Consider the following 15,789-nt stretch of genomic DNA (forward strand, 5'->3'; position numbering starts at 1 on the left):
CCAGTGTGGTTAGATAGAGGGCTTCAGCAGGGACAACTGAAGTTTGTTATGATTCCTATATGCCATGCTTCTATGTCAGGTTTGTACTTTGTAATCTTCAAATGCTATTATTACTTTTCACAGTGATAACTCTGTTCTGGTCAACAGCTTCTTGAGCACTTTACAAAGAATTAGGCCATTGACCTTTAAGACTTTTGGTATAAAATCATTTGGGACAAGGTAATTTCAGAAGTATGTTCATGCTTAAGTTTTTGACTTTTTCAGATATTGTTTTGAATATTTTGTTATCTTATATTTAGCTCTTTTCACTCATGGATATGAAGCCTCCCATTTCTCGGGCTAAGATGATTCTCATTACTAAAGCTGCCATTAAAGCCATTAAGGTAAGATAAACACATTTTATATCATTAAAATGATGATCTTAAATTTTGAAACATAAGTAGTGGGAATGGAATTTTGCTTTTAGTTCAGGACTGTTTGTCTAATATCTCATGCTACATCTGTAGCTTACTAGAGTTTAATAGGTCATTAATGGTAATTACTATGGCGACATTTAGGTTTTATTGGCTGAAATATAAAAATATAGCCACTTGTATTTTAAATTGATCTCCTTTAATTTCCTCTCAGAGGTTGGTTTTGTCTCAATCTGTTGGCTTGTATTTTGAAATAGTTTTGATGGCTGTTAATATTATTTTTATGACTTTTAAGTGTAATTATATTTTTTGTGTGAAAACATTTACTTTCTTATTTGTAAAAAATAAAGCAATGATATAAAAAATTAACCAATAACTATTTTTTTCTTCAGCTTTACAAGCATGTAGTCCAGATTGTAGAAAAGTTCATCAAGAAGGTAACTAACCTTTCCCTTTGGGTTTTTAATTTCAATTTCTTTTTTGTCTTGTTTTACTTATTTAAATGTACTGTTTCTACAGTTTTGTACTATCAAACATTTATATACCCAGAGAATTTGATTAATTTTGCTTTCAGAGTCCTTCAAGAAAATGGTTAATGAAATCTTAATGTTCCAAAATAACTGTTAAAACTGTTTATTGCCTATAATTAGTATGTTCAGTAAATCTCAGTCTGTGAATTAAAGTTTTTTTAAAAAATATCTTCAAAATAATGTATTTTATTTTGTAGTCATAAAATAGGAAGTAGTTATAGAAGTGATTGGAATGTTTACATTGCATATTTGGCTAATACAGTTTTATCTTAATTTCAACATAGATTTTTTTTTTAGGGAAAATATTTTGTCAATATTGCTCAAAAAAGTATAATTCACATACGTTTCATTTCTCTGTATTACTTCTTCCTTGTAGGTGTAAAACAAGAAAATTTTGTGATGCTCTGCTTCTTTCCACTTTCTGTTTAAAAGGTGTTAATTTGATTGAATTACAGAATGTGGCTGTATTTTGATATTTTAAGGATACATGCTTGTGTTACTTTTGTTTTTTAAAAATGTCTTATGGATGATCTTTTGTTTGTGGATTTGATTTTCACTTCCCAATGACTTTCCTCCTTCCACTAAAGCCCTTCCTTGCAACAAATAAGTACAAATAAGCAAAATAAATATTGACCACATATGAAAATGTGTATCTGAACCATGTAGCCTACTACTTCTCTTCCTAGTTGCGGAGTATGCTTCATTGTTAATCCTCTAAAATCACTAATTGATCGGAATTCTAAATACTTTCAGAGTGTTTTTCTTTATGTCGTTGTGGCCATTTAGTATATTGTTCTTCATGGAACATTTTTACAAAGAATTCAGTTTTTCTTTCAAGTTATTCTTGCACTATTTCTGTAAGATAAAATTATAGCTAAGTGGTATAGTTCTTGGTGTCATTCTACTTTTCCCTGTCATATTCATCTCTGTCTCCCCTCTATTTAGTTTTCTGTTTTCTTTCTACTTTTTCTTCTTTAACTCTGCCCTCTCCCCTGACTTTGAACATGAACTTCTTGAGAGCACAGATTGTTTGACTTGTTTTTGTATCCTCATGCAAAAGTCTCTGCCATAGTGCCTGGCTGCAATAGGAATAAAGTAGGTGTTTAATAAATGTTGGTTGGTTAAGTTGGTTAAACATACCACCAGCCAAAGGCTTTGCATGCTCCCAACTTACCCTGATAAGGATAGGGACTGGACTTAGGATTTCACTGGTACAGGTAACTCCTTAGTGAAGAAGTTCCCACTGGTGGTGGTTAGCACCATCTCTGTGACTTACAGTGTTACAGCGGGGGTGGGAGTGTGGGGGTTAGAGGGGATTCTTAACCTTTTTTGTGTTAAAGACTCCTTTGGCCATTTAGTGAAACCTGTGGACTTCTCAGAATAATGTTATTAAATGCACAAAAATTTTAAAAAATTGCAAAGGAAACTGATTGTTGAAATAGTTACAAAAATATTTAAAAAGAAATTTGTGACCCCCAGGTTAAGAATCTCTCATTTAGAACCAGAAAGGAAATGAGAGGTCATGTAGCCCAAACCTGTCATTTTACAGATGAGAAAACTGAAGGTCAGAGAAGAAAAAGACTTGTCAGATATCATATAGACAAAGTTAAGATTTGATCTTCAGATTCAAAATCCAGTGAGAAAAGCTACATTAGTTGTTAGATGTTGAAAACTAGACCAAACACATACACTAGACAGCAGAAAAATACTGCAGGGTTTTGAATGAAGTTATAATATTTCAGAAATTATATTTTTGAAAGTCAACCATCAGGGTTGACCTGCGGACCTGAGGGAATGATATTGTTTTGGGAAGGATAATAAAGTATAATGAGACAGAAAGGGTAAGTTGGAGCCAAATTGTGAAGGTGTTAAAAGCCCAATAGGAGTTTATGTTTTATAATAGAGGCAATAGAAATTAATTTATTCTAGGAAAGCCTTTTTTTGATGAATCCATGCTGGATTTTACTGATCACTAGTTCAATTTCCAAATGATCACAAACCCTAATTAGTTCTAAAGTCTCATCAAAGATTCATCAAAGAAAGGTTTTCCTAGAGTAAATTAATTTCTATTGCCTCTATATAAAACATAAGCACAGTAGCCCACAAATCATAAAAGTAATCATGTAATAAATATTTGTCGAGCAGGAATGTCGAGAAGAGTTCTCAGTTTGGAAGGGTAGGCTGATGCCATAGTTTACCAATACTCAGTTTACAGTTATCAATACATTTGTGTCTTTGCTACAACCTTGTAAAGATTAGGGCTTTATAGAACATCCCCATCTACAGATGAACAAAGGCTCAATGTTTATGGTTATTGCAAAGATTTTTTTTCTGAGCTATTCATCTTCTGATTCTAACTTCATTGTTTTTGTTTGCAAAACTTTCCAGTTTTTGTGTAATCAAAATTGTCCATTTTATTTCCTGTGATTATTCTTCCTTGTTTGGTTAAGATTTTCTGTCCATACTTGTTAAGGGTGTTATCTCCTTTCCTGTTCCTATAATTTGTTAATGTTATGACCTTTTATAGCTAGATCATATATCCATTTCAGGCACATTGTGGTATATGTTATGTGTTTGGGGTCTAAACTTAATTTTTCCCAGACCAACATCAGTATTTGAATTTATCAGCCATTGTGCTATTCAGTGTCGTCTGGATCTTGGGTACCTAACTTGTTCTGCTGACAGACTTTTTTAATTTTTTAATTAATACCAAATAGTTTATTGATTACTGCTTTGTAGTGTAGCTTCATATATCTGATACTACTAGATCACCTTCTCCCTCTTCCTCTTTTTTTCATTACTTTCTTTGAGATTCTTGCCTCCAAATGATTTTCATTACTGTTTTTTCCTAGCTTTGTAATCTTTGGTATTTAATTGATATGACACTAAATAAATTAATTTAGGTAGTATTGTCATTTTATATTAGAATGGTCCAACCATGAACAGAGACTATAATAAAAGCTTCCTGATGCCTGGTTTAGTAATCTTCAAATACTGATCAACTAAAGCATTTTAAAACTAGATTTTATATAAACTTTTCTTGTAATAATAACAACTAACTACCTTTTTATGTTTGCAGTGTAAACCAGAATATAAGGTTCCAGGACTATATGTAATTGACTCAATTGTGCGGCAGTCTCGTCATCAGTTTGGAACAGACAAGGATGTTTTTGGGCCAAGATTCTCTAAAAATATAACAGCCACATTCCAGTATTTATATCTCTGTCCATCTGAAGATAAGGTATAGTTTAAATCTTAAAAATTAGAACTCGAAATCTTGTGGATTCTGAATGTTGTTGATCTAAATTTAATAATGTTGGTTGTCTGCTAAAGAAACACAGTCATGTCTTTGTCCTTTGGATGGCATTCCAGATCTTCTAATTTAGTTCTCCATGAAACATGAAAAAACAGGGGGTTTTTTTTCCCATTTTTAAATATGTCCATCTTTTACATAACTTTGCTTTATGGAAATATGATAGAAGAATATTAAGCATGACCTTCCTTCCAATTAAACTCTGCTTTTATGGGGAAGGTCACATGAACTATATCCTAGGATGCTGAAATAACTGGCAGCTATTATTACTGTTCCTATCATTTATCATTGAAAGATGGTTGAAAATGAGAGGTCACAAGTCTCGGAGAAAAACAAATGTCCCCAATTTCTAAAAATGAGAAGGCAATGGAGACTACAAAGTATAGACCAGTGATTCTTGGCAGAAATTTTGGAGACTTTAGAACTAATTAGGGTTTGTGATCATTTGGAAATTGGACTAGCGATCAGCAAAATCTAGCATGGATTCATCGAAGGAAGGTTTTCCTAGAATAAATTAATTTCTATTGCTTCTATTATAAAACATAAGCTACTGTTGGGCTTTTAGCACCATTACAATTTGGCTCCAATTTAATCTTTCAGTCTCATTATACTTTATTATCCTTCCCAAAATCTGTGGTAACAGTCAAAACTGGCTGTCTCTCCTCACAAACAGTTGCCTATCCTCTTGTCTTCATGTCCCACCAAAAATCCTGTGCCTGGACATCATTCTCTCTTCACCTCCGTCTCAGAAATCTTTACTTTTCTTCAAGACACAGCTCAAGGATCACCTTCTATACGAAGCTTTTCCTGATTCTCCCAACTCATAGTGCCCTCTTGTACATATTTTGTATTTATCTGTATAAAACACACTTTAATTGCTAAATAAATGTATTTGATAATTGATTTCTTTTTTCTTACTGGTGATAGATCAAGTGAATGCCATAGATAATTTTACATAAATTTTAGCATATTATTGACCAGTTTCATGCTACCTGCATAGACAATGTAGAGATAGATGTGGGCTTCATGAAGGGAAATCCCCAGTGCACTGTACCCTGGAATATGGTTTGTCATTATGCTGTTAAACACTTTGATTGGTGACTGGGATATGGACTTAGAGTATATATTTATTAAATTTGCATATGACACAAAGCTGGGAGGGACAGCTTACAAGTTGAATGACAGGCTCCAAAGAGCTCTCAGAAGTCAGATGTGATAAGCTGAAATTTAATAAGCATACGGTGAAAAAATTTGGGTTGTTTCTGATATTTTTCCTAACTAGTTCATGATTGTACTGTATATAGAAAGCTCATTTGGAAGTGACCAATTACCAAATCTTCTTCAGATAGGGTTAAATGACCTGGGACATTTTTCCATTTAGCCTGTCTTTTCAAAATTATTATCGTGAGGTTTTTTTTTAACTCTTCTCAAATCTGAGCTGACATGAAGTATGGTGACATACTACTACATCCACTGGATTCAGAAAAGCCAATTTGTGCTTATATCAAGGTTATACTGTTTTATTTTGCTGAGCTAGTTTTACTTGTCCTCTTCCTAGAGATCAGTCAGTATGGCTTCCACTTTGTCCTGTTACCTAATTCTACCTTGTTGAATTTTAAGGACTTCCTTACTTAAGGAATTCCTTTACTTAAGAAGTTTACTTTGTAGCATTTTTTTCCTCTCTGTTATCCCTGAAGTAGCAAAAGGATTATTCATGTGAACTATCAGAAAACCCCCATGAAAAATCAATCAAGATTTTAATGCCATAAAAGAACCACTTTACTTAATCTTTTCAACTAATTTGTAATTTCTTTGCTTTATTTCCATATTGAAAGTAGCTTAAGTACAAATTTGTATTTTTCTGCAGTTTCCATAGTAAGTCATATACTATAGTTAACTTAGCTTTTTCTTGTTTATTCTACAGTATCATATGCTAGCTTTATTCTAGTCGTATAACTTATAAACCAAAAAGTTGAAGTAAATGCTAAATTAATGTTTCCTTCCCTGTTTTCCTTCTTGCCTTATCTGTCATATTCCTTTATTTCTCAAATTCTATCCAAATTTGATTTTATATAAATAGGGTATACATTCTTTAAATAATTAGCTAAGTGAATTCAGATCAAATCAGTGTTGTTTAACTTGGTGGCTTCATTACCAAAGTAGGTATAAGGGAGGATGGTGGAAAATGATTATTCAATATGTAAGGGTATTCAAGATGAAGGACTTCTCATAATTCTCATGCTTGTATTTCATGAGTACTCTCTTAAAGAGAGGAGGAACTAAATGTAAGTACCAAATGACATCTCAAAAACTTATCTCTTAATTTCAAGTTGTCTAACCATCAGCTAGCAAAGAATTAGAATCAGTAAATTAGAAGTGAAGATAAAATTGAGTAGTCACCACATGCAGTTACTGCATTGCCAGCAAGCTGTTGACGAGAAAGTGGGTAATTGATTCAAGTAAAAAAATGAATTGAAATCATCACCATTTCTTAAAGAAGTTTAATTGGTGTAAAGCAGCACATTGAGGAGGCCACCTTGAAATAACCTCTGAGAATTAACATCTGATCTCCTAGCCAAAGATGCGACAGCAAAGATCAATACATGTTTGGAAGAGTAGTATGTTCTCAGCCTCAGTTTTCCTTATTTGTAAAATGCAGGTGATAGAACCTACCTTGCAAAATTGATTTAAAAACAAAAGGAGACAAAATGAGATAACATCTAAAGCACATTTACAACCTTAAAACACTGTATAAATACTACTGTTATTGTTAGTATGATATAAGGGAATGAATCTCAGAAAATTGAGAAGTAACAGAAGGGAGACAAAATGATAGTATAGCTTGTTATAAAATTTGATAATCCCTAGTGCATTTGTTGATAAAATTGGGAGAATTGCCAGTGAAACAGATGTGGTAGTAGTTCTGTGGGATTCTTTTCTTATCAATAACACTATAACCATTGTATTTCAGGTGGTAAAGTTGGGAGTAGTAGCTAGACTGAGCAAATAAGCATAGAAAATACATGTAAGAGGCAGTAGTTTTTATGGTGTCCAGGGATTGGTTGTCCAGATAGCAGAAAGAGGGAAAGAAAATATCAAATGGAAAAGGTTGATCAGACATCAAAAATTAAGAACCCAACTGTCGACTTTGTCATCTCTGTAAAATTTTTTGTGATTTTATACATTTGAGAGCATCATTGATAAAATAGTAATCAGTGTTAGCTACATTTAGCACTCTAAGATTTATAAGGCACTTAACATATTCTTTTTTATTGATGAATGTTGTGTTCACTACATGTGATTTCAATTTAATTCAACAACCATTTATTAAGCATCAGGCATTGTATATGCCAGGTTTTTTTGCATATGGAGAAAAAAATGAAAATGGTCCCTGACTGCAGAAAATTTTTGTGTTCTGCTTAGAGAGGGAGGAAGGTACAATTTGTTTTCCACCCCAAAAGACTCACAGCTAACCAACCCTTCCACAGAGTAAAAAGTCCTTGAAAGTAGCTGAACAAAACAGCATGAAATAGTAGTTGTGACTGAAGTAAAGGATAACTTTGTTAAGGGAAAGGTAAGGTGCATGTTTTAGTTTTTGTAAGTTAGGACCAGCAAGTATAATTTAAGTTTTGTCATTTACATAGTTGCAGCTAATAGTTATATTCTTTTGATTCTGCTGTCTTCAATCTGAATCACATTATTACAAATAGTACTGTATTTTCAGGAATTTATCATTTGTTTTTCTTTGGGTTCAATAGTATTTCATTAGTTATATGCCATAATTGGGTCAGTAATTTGTCATTTATTGGGCATTTAGTTTGATTTCAACTTTTTGCTGTTACAAATAATGCTGTTAGGAGTAATTTTTTGTGCAGTTGGTGTCCGTGGTCTCTTTAAAGCATGAAATCAGTAATGAATCATTAGATCAAAATATAGGGAAAAATTTGTGATGTTCTTAATTTCAAGCAAGAAGTAAATTATTATGCTTATTTTTAAATATGCCCTGCCATCCATTGCCAATTTATTACTTGCATTTCTCTGAGTATAGCACTTCTTAGTACTTTTAAGGATACAAATAAACTGTATTAATACCATTTGGTTCTCCCAACAACATTGTGAAGATGGTGATTTCCCCATCTTACAGATGAGGAAACTTAAGTTCTAGAAAGTAACTGAGGCGGGATTCTAAAGCTTCATTTCTTCTGTCTTAGATAGATGGTATTGTTTCTCAGAATAGTAAAGAAATGAGGACAGTTCTCACTGACAGCTTTCTATAGTATATTACACATTCTGAAACTATACATAGTTCACTTCAGAAAATAGAAGATCCTAATATGTGTGTTTGTTGATTATGAAAAAGCACCATCACCAAAATTACTTTGCTTGGCAATCTTGTAATTACTAGATTCAGGTAGCATAAGCTAGATATGCTACTATTTGAGTAATGTTAGATCTTATCCCTCTCTTGGACCACTTTTGATTTCCATTGCATATGTTCTGATATTGTATATACTTCTCTGAAGGTCCTTAAGTTGTGTACTGTCTAGCAGGCAGGCCACGTTATTTTGTTGTGATGTTCTCCATAGAGTATTGTACTCAGTGTTGTAGAAAGATAAAGGAAGAAAGGGAGATATAATAGCTTTGGGTTAAATCTAGTTGGGAAAAGATTAAGTACATTTATGCTTGGAATCAGAAAGTGTTAGTTTCAAATTCCACCTACGGACACTAGCTATGTTAGTGATGACAATTATTAAAAATGATATTTTATGAACTTTGATGTCTTCATTTTTAAAATGGACACAGTGATACCTAGAATAGACTGACTTCATGATGTCATAAGGCTAAAATTAATACATATAAACTTCTTCAAAGCAATATTTTAAATATACACATATGTTGTATGTGTATACACATGCATATGTATACACGCATACATATATATATACACACACTACATGTATACATTATTGGTATCTTTATGTGCAGCTTAAGATAGTGAATGGAAAAGTGGCCTATAAGCCAGGAAGTTCAAGTTCTTAATTCTGACATATGTTGGCTTTGTGACCCTGAGCATTTCACTTAACTTCTCAGTGTTTTAGACGGTTCTTTTAAGTTTAGAAGTTGCAAAAGAGAGTACTGGTATGTGTTCATAGAGGGACTTTACTCATTGGAGAGAGAGCTGTATCAATGAAATCACAAGTCCATGCTCTGTTCTTACCTTGATCTTTTCTTTTTACATCACTAATTTTCCAAATGTGTTTTAACCCTAACCTAGAGAGCTGTCTTTTAAGACAAGGAATAAAAAAGACTATACACAGTTTAGCAAAGCTAGTTGATGCATCAGAAAAGTTTGACATCTATAAAATTCCACATATATAGTCCCTGGCTTTAGCAAAGAAGGAAGAGCAGTACTTTTTAAAATCTCTTTGTGAGCCAAACTCGGTCATTATGATTTCATAACATTCAGTTTTGAATTTTTTGATATTCTCTCCATTCACATTATTGTAATCATTGTGTGTGTTATTTTGCTCAAGTTCTATTAATTTCAAGTGGGATCATTCCTATGTTTCTTTATATTCATCATATTTCTTAAAGCACAATAATGTCATGTACCACAGCTACCTTAGTCATTACCCAGAACATCTACTTTATTTTGAGTTGTTTTGCTACTTCCAAAAGAACTGCTAGAAATATTTTGGTAGGTATGGGGCCTTCTATGACTTCTTTGGGGTATATCTGGCAGTGAAATCTGAGTCAAAAGATAGGAACATTTTAGTCTCCTTCTGTAATTCTAGGCTGCTTTCCATAATGATTAAACCAATTCATAGAGTGTACTAATGTTTTTATCTCAAAAAGCCTTTTTACAACATTAAAGCACCATCTAAATGTCATTTATTAGTACTAACTTCACTACTCTGGGGATTCATTTCTTCGTATGTTCTATAGCTTTATTTTTGTAGACAACTGGTAATGAGGGGGTGCAAGCATGATGGTAGGGATTAGAGGCAGCAACCCAATTGAACTCTCTCAGTGTTCTCATTCTAAACAACTTTAAAATAATGTCTCAAATAAAATTTTGAGGTGACAAACCCAACAAAAGGTCAGGAGGAGACGTTTTCTAGCCTAAGAAAACTTAGAAGGTCAACAGGAGAACTCTGTAGCACTAGAATAGAGAGGCCTCTCTGAAGTGCACATGTGCAGCCACAGCAGCAGCTTCTGGAACTCTAAGGTCAGAGATGGTAAAGGGATTGGACAACTATCAGAGATTACAGGGAACTGGTTGCTGGGATTCAGTGCAGCTGGCATTGATTGACGTCTCTCTTGCCCATGTGCCGTTCCAGGTCCAAGAGGAGTGTTAATGCTTGTAGTAGCAGGGGATCAGGGCACCTGATCTCAGTTCAAGGGTAGAGAAAAGTGTTAGAGCATTCGGCTATATGGGAACCAGAAACCTTTTTCTGAATAAAGAGCACAGACCAGGGGAGCCATGACTGCACCTCTCCCCGGATGACACCACCTTGAAAGCACCAAAAACATGCAGATCTAGCTCTGAAAACAGTAACATTGTGTGTTCATATTTTGTTGGCAAAGAAGACCATGCCATCAGAAATAATGACATTTCTTGCACTTGACTTTGTTTTGAGTGAGGGAGGGCTGTGCAGGTCACCAGCCTCACTTCTCCTCCAGAGCCATCTGAGTCCAGTGACCACATATTCGTCAGGATGACTGAAGATGACCCAGGATGAGGCAATTGGGGTTAAGTGAGTTGCCCAAGGTCACACAGCTAGTGAGTGTCAAGTGTCTGAGATTTGAACTCAGGTCCTCCTGACTCCTGCACTAATGCTCTATCCACTGCACCACCTGTCTGAAACTTGGGATGGTGTCTCCCCACCCTAAGGTAAATAGAGTATAACATAAAATTCAAAGTCAAGAAATAGTTTGGAAAAATAAATAGTGAAAAAGAATATAAACATAAATTGCTGCTGTGGTGGCAGGAAATACCAAGACAAACTCAGAAGAAGACAGTAACACTATAATAGCTATAATCAAAGCCTCAAAGAAAAATACTATTTGGAACCAAGTTCAACAAGAATTCTTGGAAAAATTAAAGAGGTAAGAATGGTAGAAGAAAAATTGGGAAAAGAAATGAGAATCTTACAAGAAAATTATGAAAAGAGAACTAACAGTTTAGTAAAGGAAACACAAAATATACTGAAGAAAATATCACCTTAAAAAACAGAATTGGCCTGATGGCAAGAGAGGCACAAAAATTCCTTGAAGAAAGGAACTCCTTAAAAAATTGGCCAAATGGAAAAAAAGGTACAAAATCTCACTGAAGAAAAGAACTTTAAAAAAAAGGAAAGATCTCCTTAAAAACCAGAATTGGGCAAATGAAAACTAATAACTCCATGAAACATTAAGAAATCAGCAAACAAAAAAGTCAAAAGAATGAAAAAAATAGAAGAAAACATGAAATATCTCATTGGGAAAACAACTCACCTGGAAAATGGATTGAGAGATCATATAAGATAAACATGAAAGAGAAATTATAAGAGAATAAGCTTAAAAAATGATTCATGTAAACTTGTGATTATAATTAAGGTAAACTTAAGACACAAAGCTCAGGGCACAGCTTATTAGCAAAGTGTGAATCTGCCAATAAGCAGAGTCTCAGCCTCCTCAGCTAGTTAAGACCCTGAATGACAGCTGACAGATCATTTTTATAGAAAAAAAGGAGTAATGTCCAAAAACTGAAAGACAGTGTCGTAGATATAGGGGAACAATGTGATTGGCTTTAAATTGGAATGCACAGTTAGCAACAACCCCTTCTTCCATCTTGTCACCATGGTGGTGTCCACTTGCGTGGCTGGTTAGTGTCACAGTGATAAAAACATCAGATTTTATTTAAAGGCAGCCCGTGTTGCAGAGATAATAGAGCAGACTCCTTGGCATCCACCTGCATCTTTCAAGGATAACAGATTTCCTTGGCACAAGATTAGAACAGCGATTAACAGGAAAACTGAACTTCTAAAGTTAACTTGGAAACAAATGAATGTGACTTAGTTACACAAAATGTTGGTAGCGATACAAAATAAAATCAGTTCCCTGCTTTGAACAACAGGAGTTATGTTTTCCATAGTTCACTTATCTGTAAGCTAGTTCTTTAAGATTTTTAATGTGGTCATTATTAGTAGTGTGCATTAACATGGTTTTCTGGTGCAAGTTTAGAGTAGGCTTTAACATAGCAATTAAGGCAGAGTGTGAAGAGATTAATAAGACAGAGGGCATTAAAGGGCCCCCTTATCAAGGATGGCTAGTTTGCTGTTCTCTGCAGCCAAGTGAACTAAGGAAAGTTTCTATCAGGAGTCACCTGTTACAGGTAATTATGTTTCTGCTATAACTTGTTGAATTTTCTGAAACTATTAACAATGTTTCCTGATCTGTTAATGTAAAAATAAGACTGATTAATTGTAACACAAGCCATAGTAAGAATATCCAAAACCATGGATTAATTTTAGAGGGAGAGTTACATGACCTCAAGAAAACTCAGCAAATGTAGATACTGTGAAATAAAAGTCCAAAACACAATAATGATTATCAGTATTAATGAACATCAAATCTTGTATCCTAGTAACCCACTCCCAATGCCCATTTAATCAGTATATTTTATCTTGTGTCCCAGATGTCCCATGTAGTTAACCTGATCCCTGGAAATATCTTCTCTTAGACATTCCGGAATTGGTCTTAGTTTTAGGGCAGCTCTAAAGGGTGTTTCTCCTAAGTAGATTTTTCTCAGGTTCAAAGTCACTTATAGAAATTTCTGGATATTTTGCTAAAATCTGCTAATAATGAGACACAGTACAATTTAGTTTTATTGTTATTCAAGCAATTCAGTCACATCCGATTCTTTGTGACCCCATTTGGGAGTTTTCTTGGCAAAGATACTGGAGTTGTTTGCCATTTCCCTCTCCAGCTCATTTTACAGATGCGAAAACTTAGGTACACAAGGTTAAGTGATTTGCCCATGGTCACACAAGTAGTAAGTGTCGGAGCCCAGATTTGAACTCGGGTATTCCTATCTCAAGGCCAGGCACTTTATCCACCTCTCTACTTAGCCACCCTAACTTGTTTTTCCCATAAGTAAGTAGCTCATTCGTGAAAAGCAATTGAAGCCTAAAAGCTCTGATTCTATTAACAACAGAGGTATAGGAATCTCAAATTAGGAAACCATAATTCACCTGACACTTCAGAGAGGGTGTGTGTGTGTGTGTGTGTGTGTGTGTACACTTGTATATGTGCACAATTTAAGATGATTTAAAATTTGTCTACAATTATCCATGTAATTTTATATGTAACATTCTTAATCCTGTTATAGCAATGCAAGGTGTTGAGTATTGTAACAACAAAAATCATATTTAAAAAGTTTAAAGCTTTATCGGCTATGGTCAAAGAGATTTGTTATGAAAGGAAGCAGGGACGTGGTTGTAATAGCATCAGCTGGAGTAAGCCTTAGGACACAGTGATTTGATAGAAGTATAATGGGACAAAAGCATCATCAGTTTTGTTTGACTGCATGTAAAACTTAGCAGTTAACTTTTGCACACAGCCATCCCTGCAGCAGAGGTCCACATTATTCACAGGGTTTCATAGCCAGGCTTAGTATTACTCCAACGGGAAACAAGTCTTTTTAAGAAAAAATACAAGGGGGAAAGTAAGTGAAAGAGGGTCTTCCTTTGGCTATGCCTCAGTATTCTCCCCAACTTTTCTTGGACACAGACATCTATCTGCAGCAGTTCTAAGGTAATACTTCTTTTGAGAAGCTTGTGGCGTTTTCCTCAAGTGGAGGCACAGAATGACTTAATAATACTAAAGACATTTTACCCAAATTCAAAACTCAAAATCATATTGCAGCCCCAAGAGAATATACTTCAAATAGCAAAATTTTGGTAATCAACTTAAAGCTAAGATATCATTATTGTATTCAAGTAATAATGATTATTAACAATAAGCATATAATAAGATGTTAATAATAAGTTTAAGTCCATACTGGAGTAGAAATGAAGCATTTAGAAATTAATCACATTCTGCAGTTGCACACATATAGTGAATATGTGATATTTAATTCAAGAATTGGGAGAATGCTGGCTGTTGTAAACATCTAGATGAATAGACAGTCACATTGCCTATTTATCCATAAAGCAAAATAAAATCTTTAAATCCCAGAATGTATTGCTAGTAAGTTGGTCCAAAGATGTAACTCCAATATATACTATTTATTAACAGATAATAGGTTCATAGTTTTCATGAGTGACAGCCAAATAATATTAGAGGAAAGTCACTATATTATTAAGTAAGCTTGTAAATCCTCCCTTCTCTCCCCCTTCACAAGGGTGGATCTTATTTTTTAAGTAAACTAATTATTTTAGAGTTTCACAAGATTTAGCAAATTCTTTCACAGGGCTGATAAAATTTTATGACCTTGCCCAAGCAGAAGGTCCCAAGAACATGACAGGTTTACAAAGAAGATTTTACAAGGTCTTCCCTGTACTTTTCTTTTCCTACAAAACAAGTAATCATTATTCCTCTCTTTTAAAATATACTCAAACCCTTGATAGGCTCTACTATTATTACACTAGCCTCTAATGAATTAATACTTTCATAATATCTAGATTAAAATAATATTTTCCAGTGATTCAATTGCCTTTACTTCTTAATAGTATTTCTTATACAGTGTTCTTCCCAAATTCACAATGCAAGAAAATGAGAATGTGCAATATTATTGATATGTACAATATCATGAAACAAAACTTTTTACCACTCAGATGTCATCAGTTCATTCAATTTTGAGTTCCAGATTCCCTCCTCTGTCATTGAGAAAGCAAGTAATTTGATAGAGGTTATACACACTCAGTCATTTTGTGGTACTAGTCATTTTGTGAAAGAACAGAGATCAAACACCAAAACAGAAATAGTTTAAAAATATATTCCTTCATCTGTAATCAGTCTCCATGAATTCTTCCTCTGGAGGTGGATATCATTTTTCATAAGTTCTTAGAATTAGATCGTTGTATTGCTGAGAATAACAACATTATTTACAGTTGGTTACTGTCTACAATATTCTTCTGGTTCTTCTCACTTTACTTTGCACTCATTCACATAAGTCAAAAAAGATTATCTTTCCGAAGACTTAGAATATTACTCAGAAAAGAGTGAACATTCTTTTTCCCAAGAAAAAGTTTGTTTTACACAGCGTCACAAGACAGACACAAAACACTTACTGGCAGAGTCTTCCTCTTTGTCCCTCACTAGAGATTTATGAAGGTTAGGTCCCTGCTAGCTGGAAGAGCTGTTTTAAAACTCCATCATCTAGCCTTTCTGCTGAAGCGCATACTTGAAAGACACACAGAAGCACTTACTAACAAAGTTCTTGATTCATGTAATAGAAATCAGTGTACACAGTTTCAAAACTGAGTCATTTTTCAGTAGTGTCCAACTCTTTGTGACCCCATTTGGGGTTTTCTTGGTAGAAATCCTG

General features: G+C 34.1%; 1 protein-coding gene across 6 annotated transcripts in view; it reads left to right on the plus strand.

Annotated features, from left to right (window-relative positions):
• The window catches only part of SCAF4 (SR-related CTD associated factor 4), a 95,656-nt gene that overhangs the window by 24,267 nt on the left and 55,600 nt on the right, over nucleotides 1–15,789 (plus strand). For all 6 annotated transcript variants that reach the window (XM_072615001.1, XM_072614999.1, XM_072615003.1 and 3 more), the window contains exons 2-4: nucleotides 300–383; nucleotides 806–850; nucleotides 4,023–4,184. In XM_072615001.1, the coding sequence (XP_072471102.1) occupies nucleotides 300–383; nucleotides 806–850; nucleotides 4,023–4,184 (291 nt within the window). The remainder of the gene's footprint in view (nucleotides 1–299; nucleotides 384–805; nucleotides 851–4,022; nucleotides 4,185–15,789) is intronic.

Source organism: Notamacropus eugenii, chromosome 5, assembly GCF_028372415.1.
Source record: "Notamacropus eugenii isolate mMacEug1 chromosome 5, mMacEug1.pri_v2, whole genome shotgun sequence".
Classification (NCBI taxonomy): Eukaryota; Metazoa; Chordata; class Mammalia; order Diprotodontia; family Macropodidae; genus Notamacropus; species Notamacropus eugenii.